This window comes from Kogia breviceps, chromosome 17 (genome assembly GCF_026419965.1).
Source record: "Kogia breviceps isolate mKogBre1 chromosome 17, mKogBre1 haplotype 1, whole genome shotgun sequence".
Taxonomy (NCBI): Eukaryota; Metazoa; Chordata; class Mammalia; order Artiodactyla; family Physeteridae; genus Kogia; species Kogia breviceps.
The window spans coordinates 43,325,110-43,349,308 of NC_081326.1; the positions used below are offsets into that span (position 1 = coordinate 43,325,110).

A 24,199-nucleotide genomic window follows, 5' to 3' on the forward strand; every position below is an offset into this window, starting at 1 on the left:
CAGCTGCTTCCCACTAGCTATCTATTTTACATTTGGTAGTGTATATATGTCCATGCCACTCTCTCACTTCGTCACAGTTTACCCTTCCCCCTCCCCATTTCCTCAAGTCTATGCTCTAGTGGGTCTGTGTTTTATTCCCGCCCTACCACTAATCTCTTCATGACATTTTTTTTCTTAGATTACATACATATGTGTTAGCATACGGTATTTGTTTTTCTCCTTCTGACTTACTTCACTCTGTATGACAGACTCCAGGTCTATCCACTTCATTACAAATAACTCAGTTTCATTTCTTTTTATGGCTGAGTAATATTCCATTGTATATATGTGCCACATCTTCTTTATCCATTCATCTGTCGATAGACACTTAGGTTGCTTCCATGTCCTGGCTATTGTAAATAGAGCTGCAATGAACATTTTGGTACATGACTCTTTTTGAATTATGATTTTCTCAGGGTATATGCCCAGTAGTGGGATTGCTGGGTCATGCGGTAGTTCTATTTGTAGTTTTTTAAGGAACCTCCATACTGCTCTCCATAGTGGCTGTATCAATTTACATTTACATTCCCACCAAGAGTGCAAGAGTGTTCCCTTTTCTTCACACCCTCTCCAGCATTTATTGTTTCTAGATTTATTGGTGATGGCCATTCTGACCGGTGTGAGATGATATCTCATTGTAGTTTTGATATGCATTTCTCTAATGATTAATGATGTTGAGCATTCTTTCATGTGTTTGCTGGCAATCTGTATATCTTCTTTGGAGAAATGTCTAAGACTTCTGCCCATTTTTGGATTGGGTTGTTTGTTTTTTTGTTATTGAGTTGCATGAGCTGCTTGTAAATTTTGGAGATTAATCCTTTGTCAGTTGCTTCATTTGCAAATATTTTCTCTCATTCTGAGGGTTGTCTTGTTTATGGTATCCTTTGCTGTGCAAAAGTTTTTAGGTTTCATTAGGTCCCATTTGTTTATTTTTGTTTTTATTTCCATTTCTCTAGGAGGTGGGTCAAACAGGATCTTGCTGTGATTTATGTCATAGAGTGTTCTGCCTATGTTTTCCTCTAAGAGTTTGATACTGTCTGGCCTTACATGTAGGTCTTTAACCCATTCTGAGTTTATTTTTGTGTATGGTGTTAGGGAGTGTTCTAATTTCATACTTCTACAGGTAGCTGTCCAGTTTTCCCAGCACCACTTATTGAAGAGGCTGTCTTTTCTCCATTGTATATTCTTGTTTCCTTCATCAAAGATAAGGTGACCATATGTGTGTGGGTTTATCTCTGAGCTTTCTATCCTGTTCCATTGATCTATGTTTCTGTTTTTGTGCCAGTACCATACTGTCTTGATTACTGTAGCTTTGTAGTATAGTCTGAAGTCAGGGAGCCTGATTCCTCCAGCTCCATTTTAATATATATATATTTTAACTTCAGGTCAAGAGGTTACTGGGACATGTCAAGACTATCTTAAAAAATCATAGCTTTTATTTCTCTTGGATTTGAAGAACCTAAGAAAATTTTTTTTCTTTTTTGCTCCTACCCTGTGTCTTCATATTTATGTGTGTCTCATTGACAGCATCTAATTCCATGTTTTTCCGACCCATTCTGTCAATTTCTGCCTTTTAAATGAACCTAAGACTTTGATGCACATACCTTACGTAAATACGGGTTTCATTTAATCCTGATTGTTTCTTCTCCTGGCAAAGGAGTAACTTTACTATCTACTTTGATTCATTTAAAAAATTCATATTAAGTTCCTGCTACATGCCAGACACTGAGCTGAGCCCCAAGACACAGCACCTGTCCTTTAAAGCCTCAATATCTACTGGCATCATAAAGATCAGATCAGAAATTAATGAAAAAGAAATGAAGAAAACAATAGCAAAGATCAATAAAACTAAAAGCTGTTTCTTTAAGAATATCAACAAAATTGATAAACCATTAGCCAGACTCATCAAGAAAAAAAGGGAGAAGACTCAAATCAACAGAATTAGAAATGAAAAAGGAGAAGTAACAACTGACACTGCAGAAATACAAAGGATCATGAGAGATTGCTGCAAGCAACTCTATGTCAATAAAATGGACAACCTGGAAGAAATGGAAAAATTCTTATAAAAGCACAACCTTCCGAGACTGAACCAGGAAGAAACAGAAAATATAAACAGACCAAAATAGAAAATATAAACAGACCAATCACAAGCACTGAAATTGAAACTGTGATCAAAAATCTTCTAACAAACAAAAGCCCAGGACCAGATAGCTTCATAGGTGAATTCTATCAAACATTTAGAGAAAAGCTAACACCTATCCTTCTCAAGCTCTTCCAAAATATAGCAGAGGGAGGAAAACCCCCAAACTCATTCTAGGAGGCCACCATCACCCTGATACCAAAATTAGACAAAAGATGTCACAAAAAAAGAAAACTACAGGCCAATAACACTGATGAACATAGATGCAAAAATCCTCAACAAACTACCAGCGAACAGAATCCAACAGCACCTTAAAAGGATAATAAACTATGATCAAGTAGGGTTTCTCCCGGGAATGCAAGGATTCTTCAATATACACAAATCAATGACTGTGATACACCATATTAACAAACTGAAGGATAAAAACCATAGGACAATCTCAACAGATGCAGAAAAAGCTTTTGACAAAATTCAACACCCATTTATGATAAAAACTCTCCAGAAATAGGCATAGAGCTAACTTACCTCAACATAATAAAGGGCATATATGACAAACCCACAGCCAACATTGTTCTCAAAAGTGAAAAACTGAAACCATTTCCTCTAAGATCAGGAACAAGACAAGGTTGCCCATTCTCACCGTTATTATTCAACACAGTTTTGGAAATTTTACCCACAGCAATCAGAGAAGAAAAAGAAATAAGAGGAATCCAAATCCGAAAAGAAGAAGTAAAGCTGTCACTGTTTGCAGATGACATGATACTATACATAGAGAATCCTAAAGATGCTACCAGAAAGCTACTAGAGCTAATCAATGAATTTGATAAAGTAGCAGGATACAAAATTAATGCACAGAAATGTCTTGCATTCCTATACACTAATGATGTAAAACCTGAAAGAGAAATTAAGGAAACACTCCCAATTACCATTACAACAAAAAGAATAAAATAGCTGGAATAAACCTACTTAAGGAGACAAATGACCTGTATGCAGAAAAGTATAAGACACTGATGAAAGAAATTAAAGATGATATAAACAGATGGAGAGATATACCATGTTCTCGGATTACAAGATGCAACATTGTGAAAATGACTATACTACCCAAAACAATCTACAGATTCCATGAAATCCCTATCAAACTACCAATGGCATTTTTCACAGAACTAGAACAAAAAATTTCACAATTTGTATGGAAACACAGAAGACCCCAAACAGCCAAAGCAATCTTGATAAAAACGGAGCTGGAGGAATCAGGCTCCCTGACTTCAGACTTTAGTATACAAAACTACAGTAATCAAGACACTATGGCACTGGCACAAAAACAGAAATATAGATCAATGGAACAGGATAGAAAGCCCAGAGATAAACCCACACACATATGGTCACCTTATCTTTGATGAAGGAAACAAGAATATACAATGGAGAAAAGACAGCCTCTTCAATAAGTGGTACTGGGAAAACTGGACAGCTACATGTAAAAGAATGATATTAGAACACTCCCTAACACCATACACAAAAATAAACTCAAAATGGGTTAAAGACCTACATGTAAGGCCAGACAGTATCAAACTCTTAGAGGAAAACATAGGCAGAACACTCTATGACATAAATCACAGCAAGATCCTCTTTGACCCACCTCCTAGAGAAATGGAAATAAAAACAAAAATAAACAAATGGGACCTAATGAAACTTAAAAGCTTTTGCACAGGAAAGGAAACCATAAACAAGATGAAAAGACAACCCTCAGAATGGGAGAAAATAGTTGCAAATGAAGCAACTGACAAAGTATTAATCTCCAAAATATATAAACAGCTCAGGAAGCTCAATATCAAAAAAACAAACAACTCAATCCATAAATGTATAGAAGACCTAAACAGACATTTCTCCAAAGAAGATATACAGATTGCCAACAAACACATGACAGGATGTTCAACATCACTAATCATTAGAGAAATGCAAGTCAAAACTACAGTGAGGTATCACCTCACACCGGTCAGAATGGCCATCGTCAAAAATCTACAAACCATAAATGCTGGAGAGGGTGTGGAGAAAAGGGAACCCTCTTGCACTGTTGGTGGGAATGTAAATTTATACAATCACTATGGAGAACAGTATCGAGGTTCTTAAAAAAAACTAAAAATGTAACTACCATACAACCCAGCAATACCACTACTGGGCATATACCCTGAGAAAACCATAATTCAAAAAGAGTCATATACCACAGTGTTCATTGCAGCTCTATTTACAATAGCCAGGACATAGAAGCAACCTAAGTGTCTATTGACAGATGAATGGATAAAGAAGATGTGGCACATATATACAATGGAATATTACTCAGCCATAAAAAGAAACGAAATTGATTTACGTGTAGTGAGGTGGATGGACCTAGAGTCTGTCATACAGAGTGAAGTAAGTCAGAAAGAGAAAAACAAATACCATATACTAATGCATATACATGGAATCGAAAAAACAAAATGGTTCTGACGAACCTAGGGGCAGGACAGGAGTAAAGACGCAGAAATAGAGAATGGACTTGAGGACATGTGAAGGGGGCAGGGTAAGCTGGGACGACATGAGAGAGTGGCATGGACATATATACACTACCAAATGTAAAATAGATAGCTAGTGGGAAGAAGCTGCATCGCACAGCGAGATCAGCTTGGTGTTTTGTGACCACCTAGCGGGGTGGGATAGGGAGGGTGGGAAGGAAACTCAAGAGGGAGGGCATATGGGGATATATGTATACATACAGCCGATCCACTTTGTTATACAGCACAAATTAACACACCATTGTAAAGAAATTATACTTCAATAAAGATGTTCAAAAAAATTTCTACTGGAAGAGGAGCATGAAAAACGTTTTTCCAATCTGAGATAGTTAATAAGTGGTAATGATAAAGGTATACACAGGGCCCTAGCAGAGCACTGAGAATAGGCACCTTACTCAACTTACAGGTGGATGCAAAAGCTTTTTCTACCACAATTGCTTCTACAGCAAGGTGATTGAGGCTCAAAAAGGCTAGCAACACAAGCGGGAATGCTGGTGGTTACAGGTGTATTATTATGCATCTCTTAGGATCTATATTTTTTCAGATAACCTATTACATTATCATCTTTATAGCTAAAGAATTTAGAAATAGTAACTGTACATTAAAAAGACCCAGTTTTATATCATAGATGTAAGGCTATCACTTTTTAAAATAAAGAGGTAGCTTAGCTTGAATTATGACATTTTTTTATCAAGGACATTGTTCTCTAAATCACTAGAAAGCACACAAATTTGGAAACTTGTAATTCTAGGCCAGAAATAAGCCAACATTTATTAAGTAGTTACTGCATGACAGGCATTGTAATAACTATCTTACAGACAGTATTAAAGAAAGAAAATTTCTAGAGCTTGCCATATAAAACTTTACAGATATAAATTTGGCATAAGTTATTTGTAAAAAATCTTGATATAAATGTTACACTGAGATAACAGTTAGCATTTTTTACTAAATTTAGTATTCCCTCTGAAAATACCTATTTATAACACGTTTGGTATGTTACCAAAAATTAAATTTTTGCCATTACTAGGGGAATGATCATATATTTGGTGAGCCTCACTTATTATGGAATATAAGGATTACGAAATAAAAACAAATTTGTGAAATTATATGGTTTTAAGAGTATAGAGATAGAATTTAGATAGAATCAGGATTGGTATTTTTTCTAGTTGTTCTGCCCTACTATACCTTTAGCCGAGTTCACTTTTACCTATCGTTAAGGCCTATGTGTTAAGCACATAGCTGACCTCTGAACAACGTGGGGGTTAGGGGCACCAACCCTGCCTCGCTGTTGGAAATCCACGTATAACTTTACAGTTGGCCATCTGCATCTGTGGCTCCACATCCTTGGATTCAACCAATATTGGATTGTGAAGTACTGTAGTATGAATTTATTGAAAAAAATTCAGATATAAGTGGAGCTTGCAGTTCAAACCTGTGTTGTTCAAGGTTCAACTGTACTGTCCTCTAGTAAACTTTCTGTGTCTCCCTCAGCCCAGGAGATGGCGATCTTAGGTACTTCCATTTTACCCTGTGCTTCTCCCACCACTACACTAATCATACTCTTATAATCACCTTGTCTATCACTTGTCTGTCCCTCCCCTAACACTGTAAGCCCTGACAGGAAAGACTGTTTTGATCACAGCTGTATCCTCAGAATTTAGCCTGGCCCTTGATAGGTGCTGAAAAAGTATTTCTTGGATGTATGTTTCCTTTAGGTCTTTTCTCTATGGGGACGGACACATACACACACACACACACACACACACACACACACACACAATTTATATTAAATCATACTGCTTTCTAGTAGCTAAGTTTTAAAAAAATCAATAAGATGAATACCTTTTCTCATTGATTAATCTCCTATAGTATAATTTTTAATGGCTGCAGAGTATTCCACTGTATAGATGTATCATAATTAAAATAACCAATGTCCTGTTGCTGTACATCAGGGTTCTTTCCAATTTTTTACAATTCCGAGTAATGATTGATTAAGATCACTGTAGCTATCTCTTTACATATTACTAGAATCATCACTGGGAGGGAGCATAACTTAGTGATTAAGGGCACAAGCTTTAGCAATAGAATGTCTTGGTTCAAATTCTGGCTCTACTACTTAATTAGCTGTATGATATCAGAAGTTTCTTAACTTCTCTGTGCCTTAGCTTCTTCATCTGTAAAATGGTGAGAATTAACAGCTTTGACCTAGGATTCTTATAAAGAATAAAGTCATTATTACATGAAAAGCATTAAGGTAATATCTGACAGATGTAAACACTTAATATGAGTCAGCCATATAAAAGTGAGCACAGTACGACTTGCTAGGTGGAATGCTTTCCCCCTGGCAAACTTCTTCAAGACCCAATTCAAGTATCATCACTTCTTATTTATTTATTTATTTATTTATGGCTGTTTGGGTCTTCGTTGTTGCGCAGGCTTTCTCTAGTTGCAGCGAGCAGGGGCTACTCTTTCTTGCAGTGTGCGGGCTTCTCACTGTGGTGGCTTCTCTTGTTGCGGAGCATGGGCTCTAGGCACGTGGGCTTTAGTAGTTGTGGCACATGGGCTCAGTAGTTGTGGCTCACGGGCTCTAGAGTGCAGGCTCAGTAGTTGTGGTGCATGGGCTTGGTTGCTCCGTGGCATGTGGGATCTTCCTGGACCAGGGCTCGGGCCCATATCCCCTGCACTGGCAGGTGGATTCTTAACCACTGCGCCATCAGGAATGTCCCACTTCTTTTTTAAAAAAATTTTGTTGGAATATAGTTGATTTACAATGTTGTGTTAGTTTCTGCTGTACATCAAAGTGAATCAGTTATGCATATACACATAACCACTCGTTTTCAGATTCTTTTCTCATATAGGTCATTACAGAGTATTGAGTAGAGTTTCCTATAAGTATCGTCACTTCTGTTGAGATCTCCCTGAGCTACCACCCTCCCTGAATCATTTTCCCCTCTGTGCCCAAATTATAACTAGTTAGAACAGTGATCATAATCAATGTTATTTCATGATATTTTGTTTTCATGGATGATTCCCTCCTCGAAGGAGGGCAGTGTATTTTATCCATTTTTAAAATTCCTACAATCTAGCATAATAGTTGGCACATTAGTGATTTAGTAAATGCTTACTGAATAAACAAATTCACCCTTAAAGCATGACTTTTGTTTGTTTGTTTGTTTTGTTTTGTGGTACGCCGGCCTCTCACTGTTGTGGCCTCTCCTGTTGCGGAGCACAGGCTCCGGATGCGCAGGCTCAGTGGCCATGGCTCACGGGCCTAGCCGCTCCGCGGCATGTGGGATCTTCCTGGACCGGGGCACGAACCCATGGCCCCTGCATCGACAGGCAGACTCTCAACCAGTGCGCCACCAGGGAACCCCTAAAGCATGATTTTTAATAGCTACCTCGTATTATATGCCCTCCGTTCTATATCACAGAAAAGATATTTAAATGAAGACCAAGAGCAGCCTTGAAGGAGAAACAGTCACAAAGTTAAGGGTTGACTATGTATGAGTCTATGTTTTCTTAAATGCTTATTCTGCACAGTTTATCTCATTACCTCTAATCCTAGCAGGGTTGGACTTACTCATGTTCATTTTAGCTTAAAGACTGTTCTGCTCACTCATAATAATTTCCTGTTATGGAAAACAGACTCTACCTCCTTTTTAATTTTCAAAAAAATTATCTTAATATTACTTATCTTGTGATAGATTTTTTAAAAAACTTATCTCAAAATACGTTTTTTTTTTTCCTGAGGAAATTTCTATGTTGACAAAGGTACAAAAACTGGAGATAACAGAAAAGGGTGGAAATCAGTTTCATGGAATGCTGGAGAAAGTCTGGAAGTAAGATTGTATGGAGCAACTACTAACTATATAGAATAAATATGCTGCAGAGTATTAGTACTGCATAATATTATACATATGTAGATTATAGGCCAATTGAAAGCATTATCCTCTTAAATTCAAGCTTCATTTTTACTACTTACTTTTATAATGGGATTAGATAGGCTGATTGCAAGGAAATGAGCCTGCTAACCCTGGAAGCAGGGATGCCTACACTCTTAGGTATTGATAGACAACATTCCTGTATTCAAGTCTAGATTACATAACCTAGGAAGTCCTTTCCTCCTCTTCAATGCAGAGATTCTACATGATTCCATCAAACACTTAAACCTGACAATGAAATGCTTTTGCACCTAATAACTTATTCTTTCACTTATTTATTTTGTTAAGAATTTGGCCATTCTAATAGTAAAGCCTCTCTCATCTCTGTTGGTTTATTTATCTGTAATTCACTATCTTTTATTACTATTGCTGCAAATATGGTTAGGAGGAATTCTTGTAAACAGGTCTTGGTTAAAGTGCTGAATATGAATATCTTCAGCAAAAAGGTGTAGAGTACATTTATAGATAAGCAATATGCAAAACTATAGTTAAAACTTTTCAGGAAGATTCTCATTAGATCATAATATACGTGAAACCTTGAAAAACCTAATACTATCATTTCAGGGCTAACTCTTACTTTTCACTGTATAATAATAAATGTATCTAACACAGAACAATAGATAACTCAATATTTACACATTGGTATGAAAACATCGAAGTTGGGATATCTTATACAAATCTTGTCCAAAAAGTGAGGAAACCGATATGTTAATGCATCTCCTCCTTAAAAAGAGGTGGTTTTCTCCAGCTTCTAATACAATACCTTATACTTTTGTACTTCTTGCCAAAAGAGCACCCCATTTTCCAATAAATCTCCTTTTAGAGCCACAAACCGCTGAAACTGTCTTGCAGTAATTGGATTCAATAATGCTTTACGGAAAGCAATGATTTCACAAGATGACGAAATCCACTTACTCTCCACAGGCTGTCCAAATCAGAGAATACAGAAAATTAGCTGTGTTCTAAAAGTTAATAATAAAGTCATCTATTAGGCTAAAAATTACCAACTTCTATCTCCTTTATTTTTGGCTGTTGATTACGGCATGGATAAATAGAATTTGGCAGCTTTCCCGCTCTGTTCTCCCTTTTGTCTCCTTTGTATTTTTATGGCATCAGTTTTTTAAGAGGTGGAGAGAAAAAGAAATGATTGGATGACTTAGAACATATGAGTACATTAAGAATGTTAACAATCATTACAGTTTGGGACTATGGTGAAAAACTATACTTTGGTGTACAGTATGAGTTCTGTGCTTAAACAGAACAAAGTAATCATAATGTTATAATTATACATTATTATTTTATAATTATATTGTTATACATTAATACATAATTTTCTTGCTTTTTAAAAAGTAAAAAAAGTTGAACATTTAAGATATTTTTGAAAAATTTTAGAAAAAATTACCAATTAATCTTATTAATTTAAATAGTAAATTTACTGTGGAGCTTCACTATAATTCTATCCTCGAAAGATCATGGTATTTTTTTTTTTTTTGGCCATGCTGTGCCACTTGTGGGATTTTAGTTTCCTGACCAGGGATCGAACCTGGGCCACAGCAGTGAAAGTGCTGAGTTCTAACCACTGGACCGCCACGAAATTCCCGAAAGATCATGTTTTTAGGCGAGACATCTTTATATTATTTTAATAATAAATTACTATTAATAATTAATAACCAGAGGAAATAATTATCAGTGCTTTTTTTTTTTTTTTGCGGTATGCAGGCCTCTCACTGTTGTGGCCTCTCCCATTGCGGAGCACAGGCTCCGGACGCGCAGGCTCTGCGGCCATGGCTCACGGGCCCAGCCGCTCCATGGCATGTGGGATCTTCCCAGACCGGGGCACGAACCCGCGTCCCCTGCATTGGCAGGCGGACTCTCAACCACTGCGCCACCAGGGAAGCCCAAGTGCATATTTTTAATAATAAACTTTCTCTGACCCAGGATTCACTTTACACAACAAAACAGCCATGTTGTTTTACAAATGTTTAAAGGTATTACTTATTTTATCTTCACAATTCTGAAGTAGATGATTGTTTACTTTTTTACCTTGACCATTTTAGATCACATATTCATCCTCTTTAAGCCTCTCAGATTAAAAAAATAATAATAGATTTTATTGAATTTACTGAATAGATATTTTTCATTTGATAAATTTATTGAAGTGCCCCAAATCTGAGTTTAGCCTACAACCATGCAAGGAAGCATCGCTCTAAAGGCAATATTTTAGATGAACTTAGAAATTATAGTAACAATCAATGACAAATATCCACTGCACACGATAAATATCCATTACTGACAATGCATAAAATAAGTTTCTTGAAACAAATCATATGTGACCAGCAATATCAGTGTTTTAAGAGAGCTATGTAAAAAGTCTATGGGAATGCAAAGGAAGGAGTAACTAATTCTGCCTGGAGGAGTAAGAGCTTTACAGAGAAGGGCTTTGAGGATGACATCTGAGCTGGAAAATGAAAAGCGAAGGCAACTCCAAGCACTCTAGATGAATGGTAGTGCCTTTACCCCAGATAAAGTGAATAGATGTCTATCACTATTTTAGTGAGGCACATGTGGTGTTCCAAGGACAAAAAGTTAAGACCATCACCAGATGGTCCATATTAAAATTATAGCCCTATAAATAGGAACAACTATGTATTAGACTGGTATGTTTATTTAAAACCCACTCAACAAATAATGTTTTAAGACCTGCTTCTTAAGATACTAAAACATAGTAATTTAACTAAAACCCGTAATTTAAACAGAAAATAACATAATATATAATGTACGATAATATGACATATAAGCCCATTCTATTTAGTGTTTTTAAAAAATACATAGCAAAGGACAAATATAAGAACAGTTTGTTTCCTTTCAAGAGGAAAATACAGGAAAAAAGCATCCTAACAGATACATACACTCCTCTAACAGTCGAATAGATTTTTTATCTTTGTTAGGTTGTAGGGGGTCACCTGGGTCTAGTTTGACATTTTATCATGACCTATAGAAGGATGAATACACATACATTTGTAGGCTCAAAAAGAAGACTGTGTTTACCATGCTTGTTAAGAAGCAAAATAGGCAATTTCTAGGAAGGTATCATATTGTAGTGGTTTAAATAATCAACAAAATGATAGCTATCTTAATTCTTTTAAAGTTAAAATGTAATTCTAAATAAAGAGGATAATGTAAGATAATTTAAGTTGCTGATTCTGCTGCATACTCCCCATTCTTTTGTGTAAACCACTCCCAATAATAAACTACCATACGCTGGAATGATCAGCCTTTCTCAATAAATCCATCACAAGCAAAGCAACTAAAAATACATATTTAAAGTCCAATCACACACTTCTAGGGTTGAGCAGGTCAAGGAACTTTTTAAGAAGAGGGCTCTAGTAGAATCACACTTTCCTGCAGATTCCATCAGCCAGTTAAGAACAGCATCAGCATCTGGTGGCTTAGAAAGCATTATCTACAATGAGGGTCTCTGTACAAGAAGAGGAAGAAAAACAATACTTTGACAGTGGAACTTACAAGAGGAAGAACATAACAAATATTACTTGCCTTCCAGACTCCAATTTTCCTTTCAGGCTTCTGTAGTAAAAGCTCTTCAGCTATGTCTCTCATCTGTACCTAAAAACAAACCAATAATTTTATCCGAGTTATTCAGAATGTCTACAGTGTTGAAATCATTTACTGATTTAACAGCTTTAAAAAATGAGGTAAAGGTCAGTGTGAATAAGAGAAAGAACAGGAGAAAGACAATAAGACTTAGAAATGGAAGCCCTGTCCATGTCTCCGGACAAGTCACTCAAATTCTCTTAACAGTCTCATCATCTGCAAAATGGAGATAATAATGCCTGAGTGTACTGCCCCAAAGGTAGACAACAGTTTCACTTGCGCCCCATAGAAACTGAAGCTGGAAGGATAATTAGGACTTCCCAATTTTTTGTGTATTCTCTAGCCACAACTAATTTTAGAAGAGTACAAAAAGTTACTCAACACAGGGAGGTAATACAGTAGATATTTCTTGAGGTTATTGTCTAGTCACAATATTTTCCCTTTTTTGGGAACCACTCCTGCCAAATCTATGTGCTATGCTATGTGACTCTACCTCCCTGTCTATAGCAGGGTAGATCCAGGAGCTGATCCAGACAGACAGGGACTAGAATCACTGCTGCTGGGTCTTTTGGTAGCCACAGCCTGGAGAAAGGATCTGAGGATTCTTCTTTCTGGGTTCCCAGGGCTGTCCTGGCCCCTGGCCTTTGTAAAGCTTGGGTGTCAACTCTTCCCCTATATGTGTGAGATGCTCCAGCATCATTTTAGTAAAAATTCTTGATCTTCCTTCTCTTCTGTCTTTGGCTTAAGGTTGCCAGAATCAGTGAACATTGCTGGCCACTCACAGAATTGCTAAGTTAGGAAGGAGCTGTAAATGACAATAAAATTATTGTGGTAAACATAGTGAGAAAACACGGTAAACAATATTAATGAGCCAAATATCTTTCTACTTGGCTTTGGATAGACAATTAGAGTTAGCCTGAAGAAAGAAAATGAGGAAATCAGAGTTGTCCCAAAGCTTACTTCCAGAAACTTTTTGCCTAAAACAAGTCAGGTCTTCTTCCCCATACTATAAGTTCTATGTTCCCAGCTGTACTGTGTTTTCCGTAACTTAAGGTGCTAAGAAGACTAAGGATATTTCCAAATAAGTAAGACTCAAAGTGTTTGATAAACTAAATATGGAGGGCAGCTTTTTTACATTCTTCCTGATCAATACGAATGGCATGTGCTTTGCACACTGAAGTCCAAAATTACATGCTCTCTACGCCTTGTGCACTTTTTGTAAAGATCGGGTTTGCCTGTTTTTAGGTGTGATAATGACATTTAGAATTATTGAAGCTATACATGCTTCTTATAAAATAAAAACTAAACAAAGCAAAACAACAACAAAAACCCTACTTTACAAAGTAAAAATTCTTCACACTCCCCATACCCATTTCTCAGGAGGCAGATCTTTTCTTTGATCTCTGTTCATAACCATAAATATAGACAGACAGAGAGAAGGAGAAAGAGAAATGCATAAATAGAAAGATACATAGATATAAGTACTATAACGGGATTATCTTCTATGTATTGTTCTGCATCCTGCTTGTTTCACTCAATAAATAACATCTTTTATTATCAGACTATGTGGAAATCTCATTTTTATAATCTCATTTTATATGGAATTCTTATAATTCATTTAACTATTCCCCTTGGTACATCCTTGCCAATTTATATAAAGACTCAAAAAAAATACCTAGAAACAAATGACAATGGAGACATGACAACCCAAAACTCATGGGATGCAGCAAAAGCAGTTCTAAGAGGGAAGTTTATAGCAATACAATCCTACCTTAAGAAACAGGAAACACCTCGAATAAACAACCTAAACTTGCACCTAAAGCAATTAGAGAAAGAAGAACAAAAAACCCCCAAATTTAGCAGAAGGAAAGAAATCATAAAGATCAGATCAGAAATAAATGAAAAAGAAATGAAGGAAATGAAGTAAAGATCAATAAAACTAAAATCTGGTTCTTTGAAAAGATAAACAAAATTGATAAAACATTAGCCAGACTCATCAAGAAAAAATGGAAGACTCAAATCAATAGAATTGGAAATGAAAAAGGAGAAGTAACAACTGACACTGCAGAAATACAAAAGATCATGAGAGAGTACTACAAGTAACTCTACGCCAATAAAATGGACAACCTGGAAGAAATGGACAAATTCTTAGAAATGCACAACCTGCCGAGACTGAACCAGGAAGAAATAGAAAATATGAACAGACCAATCACAAGCACTGAAATTGAAACTGTGATTCAAAATCTTCCAACAAACAAAAGCCCAGGACCAGATGGCTTCACAGGCAAATTATATCAAACATTTAGAGAAGAGCTAACACCTATCCTTCTCAAACTCTTCCAAAAGATAGCAGAGGGAGGAACACTCCCAAACTCATTCTATGAGGCCACCATCACCCTGATACCAAAACCAGACAAAGATGTCACAAAGAAAGAAAACTACAGGCCAATATTACTGATGAACATAGATGCAAAAATCCTCAACAAAATACTAGCAAACAGAATCCAACAGCACATTAAAGGATCATACACCATGATCAAGTGGGGTTTATTCCAGGAATGCAAGGATTCTTCAATATACGCAAATCAATCAACGTGATACACCATATTAACAAATGGAAGGAGAAAAACCATATGATCATCTCAATAGATGCAGAGAAAGCTTCTGACAAAACTCAACACCCATTTATGATTAAAACCCTGCAGAAAGTAGGCATAGAGGGAACTTTCCTCAACATAATAAAGGCCATATATGACAAACCCACAGCCAACATCATCCTCAATGGTGAAAAACTGAAACCATTTCCTCTAAGATCAGGAACAAGACAAGGTTGCCCACTCTCACCACTCTTATTCAACATAGTTCTGGAAGTTTTAGTCACAGCAATCAGAGAAGAAAAAGAAATAAAAGGAATCCAAATAGGAAAAGAAGAAGTAAAGCTGTCACTGTTTGCAGATGACATGATATTATACACAGAGAATCCTAAAGATGCTACCAGAAAACTACTAGAGCTAATCAATGAATCTGGTAAAGTAGCAGGATACAAAATTAATGCACAGAAATCTCTGGCATTCTTATACACTAATGATGAAAAGTCTGAGAGTGAAATTAAGAAAACACTCCCATTTACCATTGCAACAAAAAGAATAAAAAACCTAGGAATAAACCTACCTAAGGAGACAAAAGACCTGTATGCAGAAAATGACAAGACGCTGATGAAAGAAATTAAAGATGATACAAATAGATGGAGAGATATACCATGTTCTTGGATTGGAAGAATCAACATTGTGAAAATGACTCTACTACCCAAAGCAATCTACAGATTCAATGCAATCCCTATCAAACTACCACTGGCATTTTTTACAGAACTAGAACAAAAAATTTCACAATTTGTATGGAAACACAAAAGACCCCGAATAGCCAAAGCAATCTTGAGAACGAAAAATGGAGCTGGAGGAATCAGGCTCCCTGACTTCAGACTATACTACAAAGCTACAGTAATCAAGACAGTATGCTACTGGCACAAAAAAAGAAACATAGATCAATGGAACAGGATAGAAAGCCCAGAGATAAACCCACACACATATGGTCACCTTATCTTTGATAAAGGAGGGAAGGATATACAGTGGAGAAAAGACAGCCTCTTCAATAAGTGGTGCTGGGAAAACTGGACAGCTACCTGTAGAAGTATGAAATTAGAACACTCCCTAACACCATACACAAAAATAAACTCAAAATGGGTTAAAGACCTAAATGTAAGGCCAGACACTATCAAACTCTTAGAGGAAAACATAGGCAGAACACTCTATGACATAAATCACAGCAAGATCCTCTTTGACCCACCTCCTAGAGAAATGGAAATATAAACAAAAATAAACAAATGGGACCCAATGAAACTTAAAAGCTTTTGCACAGCAAAGGATACCATAAACAAGACCAAAAGACAACCTTCAAAATGGGAGAAAATATTTGCAAACAAAGCAACTGACAAAGGATTAATCTCCAAAATTTACAAGCAGCTCATGCAGCTCAATAACAAAAAACAAACAACCCAATTAAAAAATGGGCAGAAGACCTAAATAGACATTTCTCCAAAGAAGATACACAGATTGCCAGCAAACACATGAAAGAATGCTCAACATCATTAATCATTAGAGAAATGCAAATCAAAACTACAATGAGATATCATCTCACACCAGTCAGAATGGCCCTCATCAATAAATCTAGCAACAATAAATGCTGGAGAGGGTGTGGAGAAAAGGGAACACTCTTGCACTCTTGATGGGAATGTAAATTGATACAGCCAGTATGGAGAGCAGTATGGAGGTTCCTTTAAAAACTACAAATAGACCTACCACATGACCCAGCAATCCCACTACTGGGCATATACCCTGAGAAAACCATAATTCAAAAAGAGTCATGTACCAAAATGTTCATTGCAGCTCTATTTACAATAGCCAGGACATGGAAGCAGCCTAAGTGTCCATCGACAGATGAATGGATAAAGAAGATGTGGCACATATATACAATGGAATATTACACAGCCATAAAAGAAATGAAACTGAGTTATCTGTAGTGAAGTGGATGGACCTGGAGTCTGTCATACAGAGTGAAGTAAGTCAGAAGGAGAAAAACAAATACCGTATATTAACACATATATATGGAATCTAAGAAAAAAAGAATGTCATGAAGAGCCTAAGGGTAGGATGGGAATAAAACATAGACCTACTATAGCATGGCCATGAGGATATGGGGAGGGGAAGGGTAAGCTGTGACGAAGTGAGAGCATGGCATGGATATATATATACTACCAAACGTAGGGTGGATAGCTAGTGGGAAGCAGTCACATGGCACAGGGAGATCAGCTAGGTGGTTTGTGACTACCTAGATGGGTGGGATAGGGAGTGTGGAAGGGAGGGAGACACAAGAGGGAAGAGATATGGGAACATAATTATATGTATAACTGATTTACTTTGTTGTAAAGCAGAAACTAACACACCATTGTAAAGCAATTATACTACAATAAAGATGTAAAAAAAAAAGACTCAATAATGTAAAAAATAATAACTATATTAATAGACAGTATGTGTTTGCTGTGTACCAAGCACGCTAAGAAACTACACATATATCATTTCATGTCCTCTTCATAACAATCTTATGAAGCTATTACTCTTACTAACTCCATTTCTTTTCCAAATGAGATAACTAAGATTATAAAACTTATTGTTGTACAATTAATATGTGGCAGTGTTGAGATTAAAACTTGAGAAGTCTGACTTCCTGCTCTTAACCACTATACCATAGAAGTACAATGGCTGAGTCAACAGGCTTTCACATTTGAGGCTTTGAGAGGTGCTGTCAGTTGCTATCCCAAGATTATACAAATTTACATACCTTTATCTTTTGACGTGCTGCAAACTGTTCACTTGCAAGAAACAATGGCAACCACACATTTTCTAGCCTATTTAGGACATGCTTCTGAATTTCAATTAGAACAGCTTCATCAAGCTGCTCATGGAGAATCTTTCCCCAGCCACCACTTAAATGCATTATCTAAGAAAATAAAAATGAAACAGAAACAACAAACTTCTGTTTAGGTAAAGAAATGCTAATAGTCATTAATTTATTCATTCACCCCAAGACTATTTGATGAGCACCTGATAGGTGCCAAATTTTTCATTTTCTGTAAAACAGCTCCTGGCTTTACTGTGTATAGTAAAGACAGATAACTCCCCTAACATCAAACAGAATTGTGGTTTATGTGATGGTTGTTTTAAATGTATGATTTTGCTTATGGTAATATATTTCAAAGAACACAGGGATTTCTATCCTGTGTGACAAATGCAATGTCATTTTTTCCTCCATGGCTTCAGTTTCTTCAACTGTAAAATAAGGGCATTAGACTTTTAGTTTTCTAAGTTCTCTTCTAGGTCTAATCTATAAATCTCATTCTACTCAAATGGACTTGTTTGAGAAGGCATTTTCTTTTGTGTCTGACAAAAATAAGGCATTAATTAGTTAAGAGACAACCTTGACTCAGACATTATAAATATGCATATTACCAATAAACACTGGGTTGGAGATGGTGGAATGATGGTGGTGGTAGCAATGTAGGGCTGTTCCAACAACTTCAAAGAAGAAAACAGAGACAGCAGGAACTAGAAAAAGGCCAGGTTATACAGACAATAGTCTCTGACTTGCACAGGTAGCCCTTTTATAAGACAATTTCTCTGTGGCCAAAATCTTCCTTCTATATATAATTACTGGCTTCCACGATACTAATGGCCATAGAAATTAATTAATTAAAAAACAATACTAATGGCCAATTCCTACTATAAATCATCCTGTTTCTGTGTATTTACCACTCAAAATTGGTGAGTTTTTTGTACGCAGAAAAAAACTGGACTCCTCACTGGAGTCTTAGCTCTCCTTTGATTAATAAGATTAACTTAATCCTAATAATAATATTGGTTTATATAAAAAAGAGAAACTCTCTTAGTCATCCTTTAATAATATTAATCAAATAATATTAACAATAATACGGTTTCTGTATAAAAATAAGAAGAAAAGAGAATAAGAGAAGACTACTTTGCTAATCAAACTGCAAATTGGCCACACAACTAGGATTAGAACTAGCATAGTCTGTATAAAACATAAGGTGATGCAAAAATCCTTAAAATAGGTAAATAAAAATAAAAGTAAAGACAAAGATGAGGAAGTAGGGTCATTTGGAAAACTCCTCTGTAGTAAGCACAAGCATTTGCTATGACAGCAATGGGTGACTTTTTCCACTGAATTATTAATTCTTAGCAAGTTTTACTATGGAAGGTTCACACAGTAGCATCAGATACCATGAAACCTCACACAATGTAGCACAAGCCAAATAGAAAACAAATGCTTCCCATGTGTTTATTTCATACTTATGCTTATTGAGATACTCCCAGCCACTTTTGCTAATACATCCCAGATTTGTATCTCAGGGAACTAATGGCAAGACATTTTTGTTAAGGTTGCTTAATTCTAGAATTTCTCCTCTCTCTTACTCCCAAGGACTTTTATTTTCCCCCCAAAGATCTAGATTTTTAATTTGGCATGCCCTACTTGTGAATAGCTCTGAATTTTTCTTTAATTTACTGAATTAATCTGAGATTTGTATTTTACAGATGTATGCCATCAGGGTACACATCCTTTTAAACTACGAAAATAAAGAAATCAAATGCTACTCATTTGATCTAGCAAACTTCTAGTATTAGCAAACTTCAGGTTAAATAAATTATAACACTTAATTTTTTTTTTTTTTTGGTACGCGGGCCTCTCACTGTTGTGGCCTCTTCCCGTTGCGGAGCACAGGCTCTGGACGCGCAAGCTCAGCAGCCATGGCTCACAGGCCCAGACGCTCCACGGCATGTGGGATCTTCCCGGACCGGGGCACGAACCCGTGTCCCCTGCATCGGCAGGCAGACTCTCAACCACTGCGCCACCAGGGAAGCCCAAAACTTAATTTTATATTTCAAAGGCATTAAGATTGAGCCATATCTCATGTGATCAATTACATGAACACTCAAAACCACTGCTGAATCCCAATCTGAAATTTTTGCTGTAAATAATGACACTGTCTAGTTATTAATAAGTTGTGACTAAAGCCATATGATCTTGGCTCAACAAAATGGAAAATCTATGTTCCTGGTCAATAAAAATTGTTTTGGGAGACAGTACAATGGCAAACAGGATTTTTCAAAAATCAGTTATGTCTGGAGTAATTTCAGGTAAGAGAAGAACAGAAAAGAGGTAGAGATGGGGCTTAATGGCTGATAATGTCTGTTTTTCTGCTTTTGAAAGGTGCAAGGACTACGTCCTCCTTGTTTACCACTTATCCTGAGCACCTAGAACAGCATCTAGCATATCACAGGCACCCATATTTGCTGAATGAATGGGTGAGTGGATGAAAGTTATTTTTATTCCATAGATTACTTTTAAAAAAACAGTTTTAATAATATATCATACTTGAGTGAATTTTAAGGCATCTGTAGAGGGACTTCCCTGGTGGTCCAGTGGTTAAGACTCCATGTTCCCAATGTAGGGGGCCAGGGTTCGACCCCTGGTCAGGGAACTACAACCCACATGCTGCAACTAAGAGTTCTCAGGGCTCAACTAAAGATCCCACATGCTGCAACTGAGACCTGGTGCAGCCAAATAAATAAATTTTTTATATTACAGATAAAAATAAGTAAATAAAGGAAGGCAGCCTTTATTTAAAATAAGACATTTGTAGATAATTATGAATACCTAAAAAAAAAAGATATCAGGCTTCCCTGGTGGCGCAGTGGTTGAGAGTCCACCTGCCAATGCAGGGGACACGGGTTCGTGCCCTAGTCCAGGAGGATCCTACATGCCGCGGAGCAGGTGGGCCCGTGAGCCATGGCCACTGGGTCTGTGCGTCTGGAGCCTGTGCTCCGTGACGGGAGAGGCCACAGCAGTGAGAGGCCCACGTACAGCAAAAAAAAAAAAAAAAAAAGATATCAAAAGTGTCTAACATATAAGTCATAAAAGCAAAAGAAAAAAAGATGACGTTCAGATTGTTGGCAAAAAGAAATAAATTACTAGTTTTCATACTTAAGTGTAGAAAATATGTCTCCATGTTGATACCTGGTCCTGTTGATATAGAGAAGCTGGACTATTGGGTCCAAAGAAATATTTTTTATTAAGGTACTTGTTTTTAATGTACATATATTTTGCCTCCCTTTGCTTTCGATCTCTGTAAGTCATTCTTCGGAACTGTTCAATGTCTGTCCAGCACATAAGGTCCATGCTAAAATGAAAAAGTACAGCCCTTCTTATTTATTTCTTTCAATTCTATTAAATACCAAACAAGTTGATGTTTTGACAGAATTTAGAAAGTGTTATATTGAGTAGTTAGCACAACCGATTAGACCACGGAACTAATGAGTACAATTAATATTATTATTAATATTGTCTTATCTTGGTTAAATATATGAATGAATACAAGGAGTGCTGGGATCAGAGAAAAATCTACCACCATACTGGTAGGGTCTCAGAGTTCTTCCATTAATGATGAACTAGTATTATCAATTTCAAATATGGAAAAATTTCCACCTATTGCATGTCTATTTGGCAACCTGCTAAATTTGGAATAATTATCATCACAAAGTGGAACTATATACATGAAATTTGGCTCCCAGGTCTAACCAGTTTTTGTTAACTTGGGAGAAAATTATTGGAAAAAATATGATTAATACTTCAGTTTATATTAGATAAATGTGTCATAAGGTACCAAGATTCTATGCAAAACTATAATGTTTCATTTATGTATTAACTAATGAAAATCACAAAACAGTACAGTAATTTCAACAGCTTAGTGAAATATAAAAGAGAAACTTCTCCGAAAGAGTCATGAGAGCACCTGTTTAGAAAAACGAAAAAGAAAGAAACATCAGAATAGGCAAAAATAAAACATACTGGTGTTTTAATTTAGCCAATGGTAAAAGTATCAACAAACATTGTTTGACCACTTAAAATAACATTTTGGAGGCTGCTATTATCAAAATGCAATTCCCAACAAAAAGTTAGCCATACAGGTTGCATTAACTTTTACTGAAATGGGTAAAATCTAGCACCAAACCATTTTTATCATATGTTGAATCAAAACAAGTATCTTAAAGAAATAATAGTTTAGAAAAATATTTTAAGAGAGAAATTTTAAAATGGTTATGTTCCTTACCTTGAAGAATGAGCCTCAAGAAACTGATGGAAATGTTCAAACTCCAGTTTGTTGTTAAGCAGATCATTAAAATTAAAATGCCTATATTCTGCAGGAACATTATTCCAGTATTCTGTTTGTTTAGAGACATGAGGAAGTGGTGAAATACCAGATCCAATTTCACAAGTAGTGTCCTAGTGAAATAATACTTTTCATAAAAATCTCTTAAATACAACAAATTATTTTCCAAATTTAAAGAGAAACTGAAATAAAAATTAACTATTAGGCCAATGGCATTTATCACTCCAATGGTAGAACTGGGTAAAGAATCTAGAACCTGGTTCTAACTCACATCAAATTCTGTTCTGTTCCTTTCCATTCCATCCCCTTCTTTTCAGGAACATTAGTAAATATTTACTATACACTTGCTTATAAAATATTAATTTTATTATTTTTGTTGGTACAGAAGTAATATGTCTTTAGTAATAAAAAGAAAACAAAAAGCATAGTACCATTCAGAGATAACCACCACAAACATTTTTATGTGTATCCTTTTAGCCTTTTTTGTACACACATGTAGTTTATTACAAATGGAAATAGGACTATACAACTATGTATGGTTTTGTAACTTGGTTCTTTTTCTTAACGATATATCATGAACATAAAACATTAGTTTGTCTATAAAAGTTTTTTATGTTACAGAGTAGTACAAGATACTTTAGATGTAATCTCCTTCATATAACAGTTAATTGTTAGGTATTTTTAATACCTCTGATGTTTTGCAAACAGTTTACAATTCCTTCAGGGCAAAGAGCTAGAGAGGCTTATTCTTCAGAAATCCTTCCTATGTAACTACCTATATAATTAATTCACCTCCCTATTTGTTTTTGAAAAGCATCAGACCATGAGATAAAATACCTATATTTTAAAAATTCATTTTTTTTTTTTTGGTGGTACGCGGGCCTCTCACTGTTGTGGCCTCTCCCGTTGCGGAGCACAGGCTCTGGACGTGCAGGCTCAGCAGCCATGGCTCACGGGCCCAGCCACTCTGCGGCATGTGGGATCTTCCCAGACCGGGGCACGAACCCGTGTCCCCTGCATTGGCAGGCGGACTCTCAACCACTGTGCCACCAGGGAAGCCCAAAAAATCAATTTTTGATAGGTATAAGTATTTTTTTGTGTTTTTGTTTTTTATTTATTTATTTTTTTAAAACATTTTTATTTGAGTATAACTGTTTTACAATAGTGTGTTAGTTTCTCCTTTACAACAAAGTGAATCAGTTATACATATACATATGTTCCCATAACTCTTCCCTCTTGTGTCACCCTCCCTCCCACCCTCCCTATCCCACCCCTCTAGGTGGTCACACAGCACAGAGGTGAACTCCCTGTGCTATGCTGCAGCTTCCCACTAGCTATCTATTTTACATTTGGTAGTGTGTATATGTCCCTGCCACTCACTCACATTGTCACAGCTTACCCTTCCCCCTCCCCATATCCTCAAGTCCATGCTCTAGTAAGTCTGTGTTTTATTCCCATCCTACCACTAATCTCTTCGTGACATATATATATATATATATATATATATATATTTTAGATTCCATATATATGTGTTAGCATACGGTATTTGTTTTTCTCTTTCTGACTTGCTTCACTCTGTATGACAGATTCCAGGTCTATCCACCTCATTACAAATAACTCAGTTTCATTTCTTTTTATGGCTGAGTAATATTCCATTGTATATATGTGCCACATCTTCCATATCCATTCATCTGTTGATGGACACTTAGGTTGCTTCCATGTCCTGGCTATCGTAAATAGAGCTGCAATAAACATTTTGGTACATGACTCTTTTTGAATTATGGTTTTCTCAGGGTATATGCCCAGTAGTGGGATTGCTGGGTCATATGGTAGTTCTATTTGTAGTTTTTTAAGGAACCTCCATACTGTTCTCCATAGTGGCTGTATCATTTTACATTCCCACCAACAGTGCAAGAGGGTTCCCTTTTCTCCACACCCTGTCCAGCATTTATTGTTTCTAGAGTTTTTGATGATGGCCAATCTGACCGGTGTGAGATGATATCTCATTGTAGTTTTGATTTGCATTTCTCTAATGATTAATGATGTTGAGCATTCTTTCATGTGTTTGTTAGCAATCTGTATATCTTCTTTGGAGAAATGTCTATTTAGTTCTTCTGCC

At 36.3% G+C, this 24,199-nt stretch overlaps 1 protein-coding gene across 10 annotated transcripts in view; it reads right to left on the reverse strand.

The window, feature by feature from the left end:
• RGS22 (regulator of G protein signaling 22) overlaps positions 1-24,199 on the reverse strand; it is a 154,508-nt gene that overhangs the window by 23,595 nt on the left and 106,714 nt on the right. For 9 of the 10 annotated variants that reach the window (XM_067017197.1, XM_067017195.1, XM_067017193.1 and 6 more), the window contains 5 exons: positions 22,021-22,193; positions 20,928-21,090; positions 17,676-17,834; positions 12,225-12,293; positions 9,433-9,594 (listed from right to left, as the gene is read on the reverse strand). In XM_067017197.1, coding sequence (XP_066873298.1) covers positions 9,433-9,594; positions 12,225-12,293; positions 17,676-17,834; positions 20,928-21,090; positions 22,021-22,193 — 726 coding nt within the window. The remainder of the gene's footprint in view (positions 1-9,432; positions 9,595-12,224; positions 12,294-17,675; positions 17,835-20,927; positions 21,091-22,020; positions 22,194-24,199) is intronic. The other variant, XM_067017198.1, reaches the window with a different exon arrangement.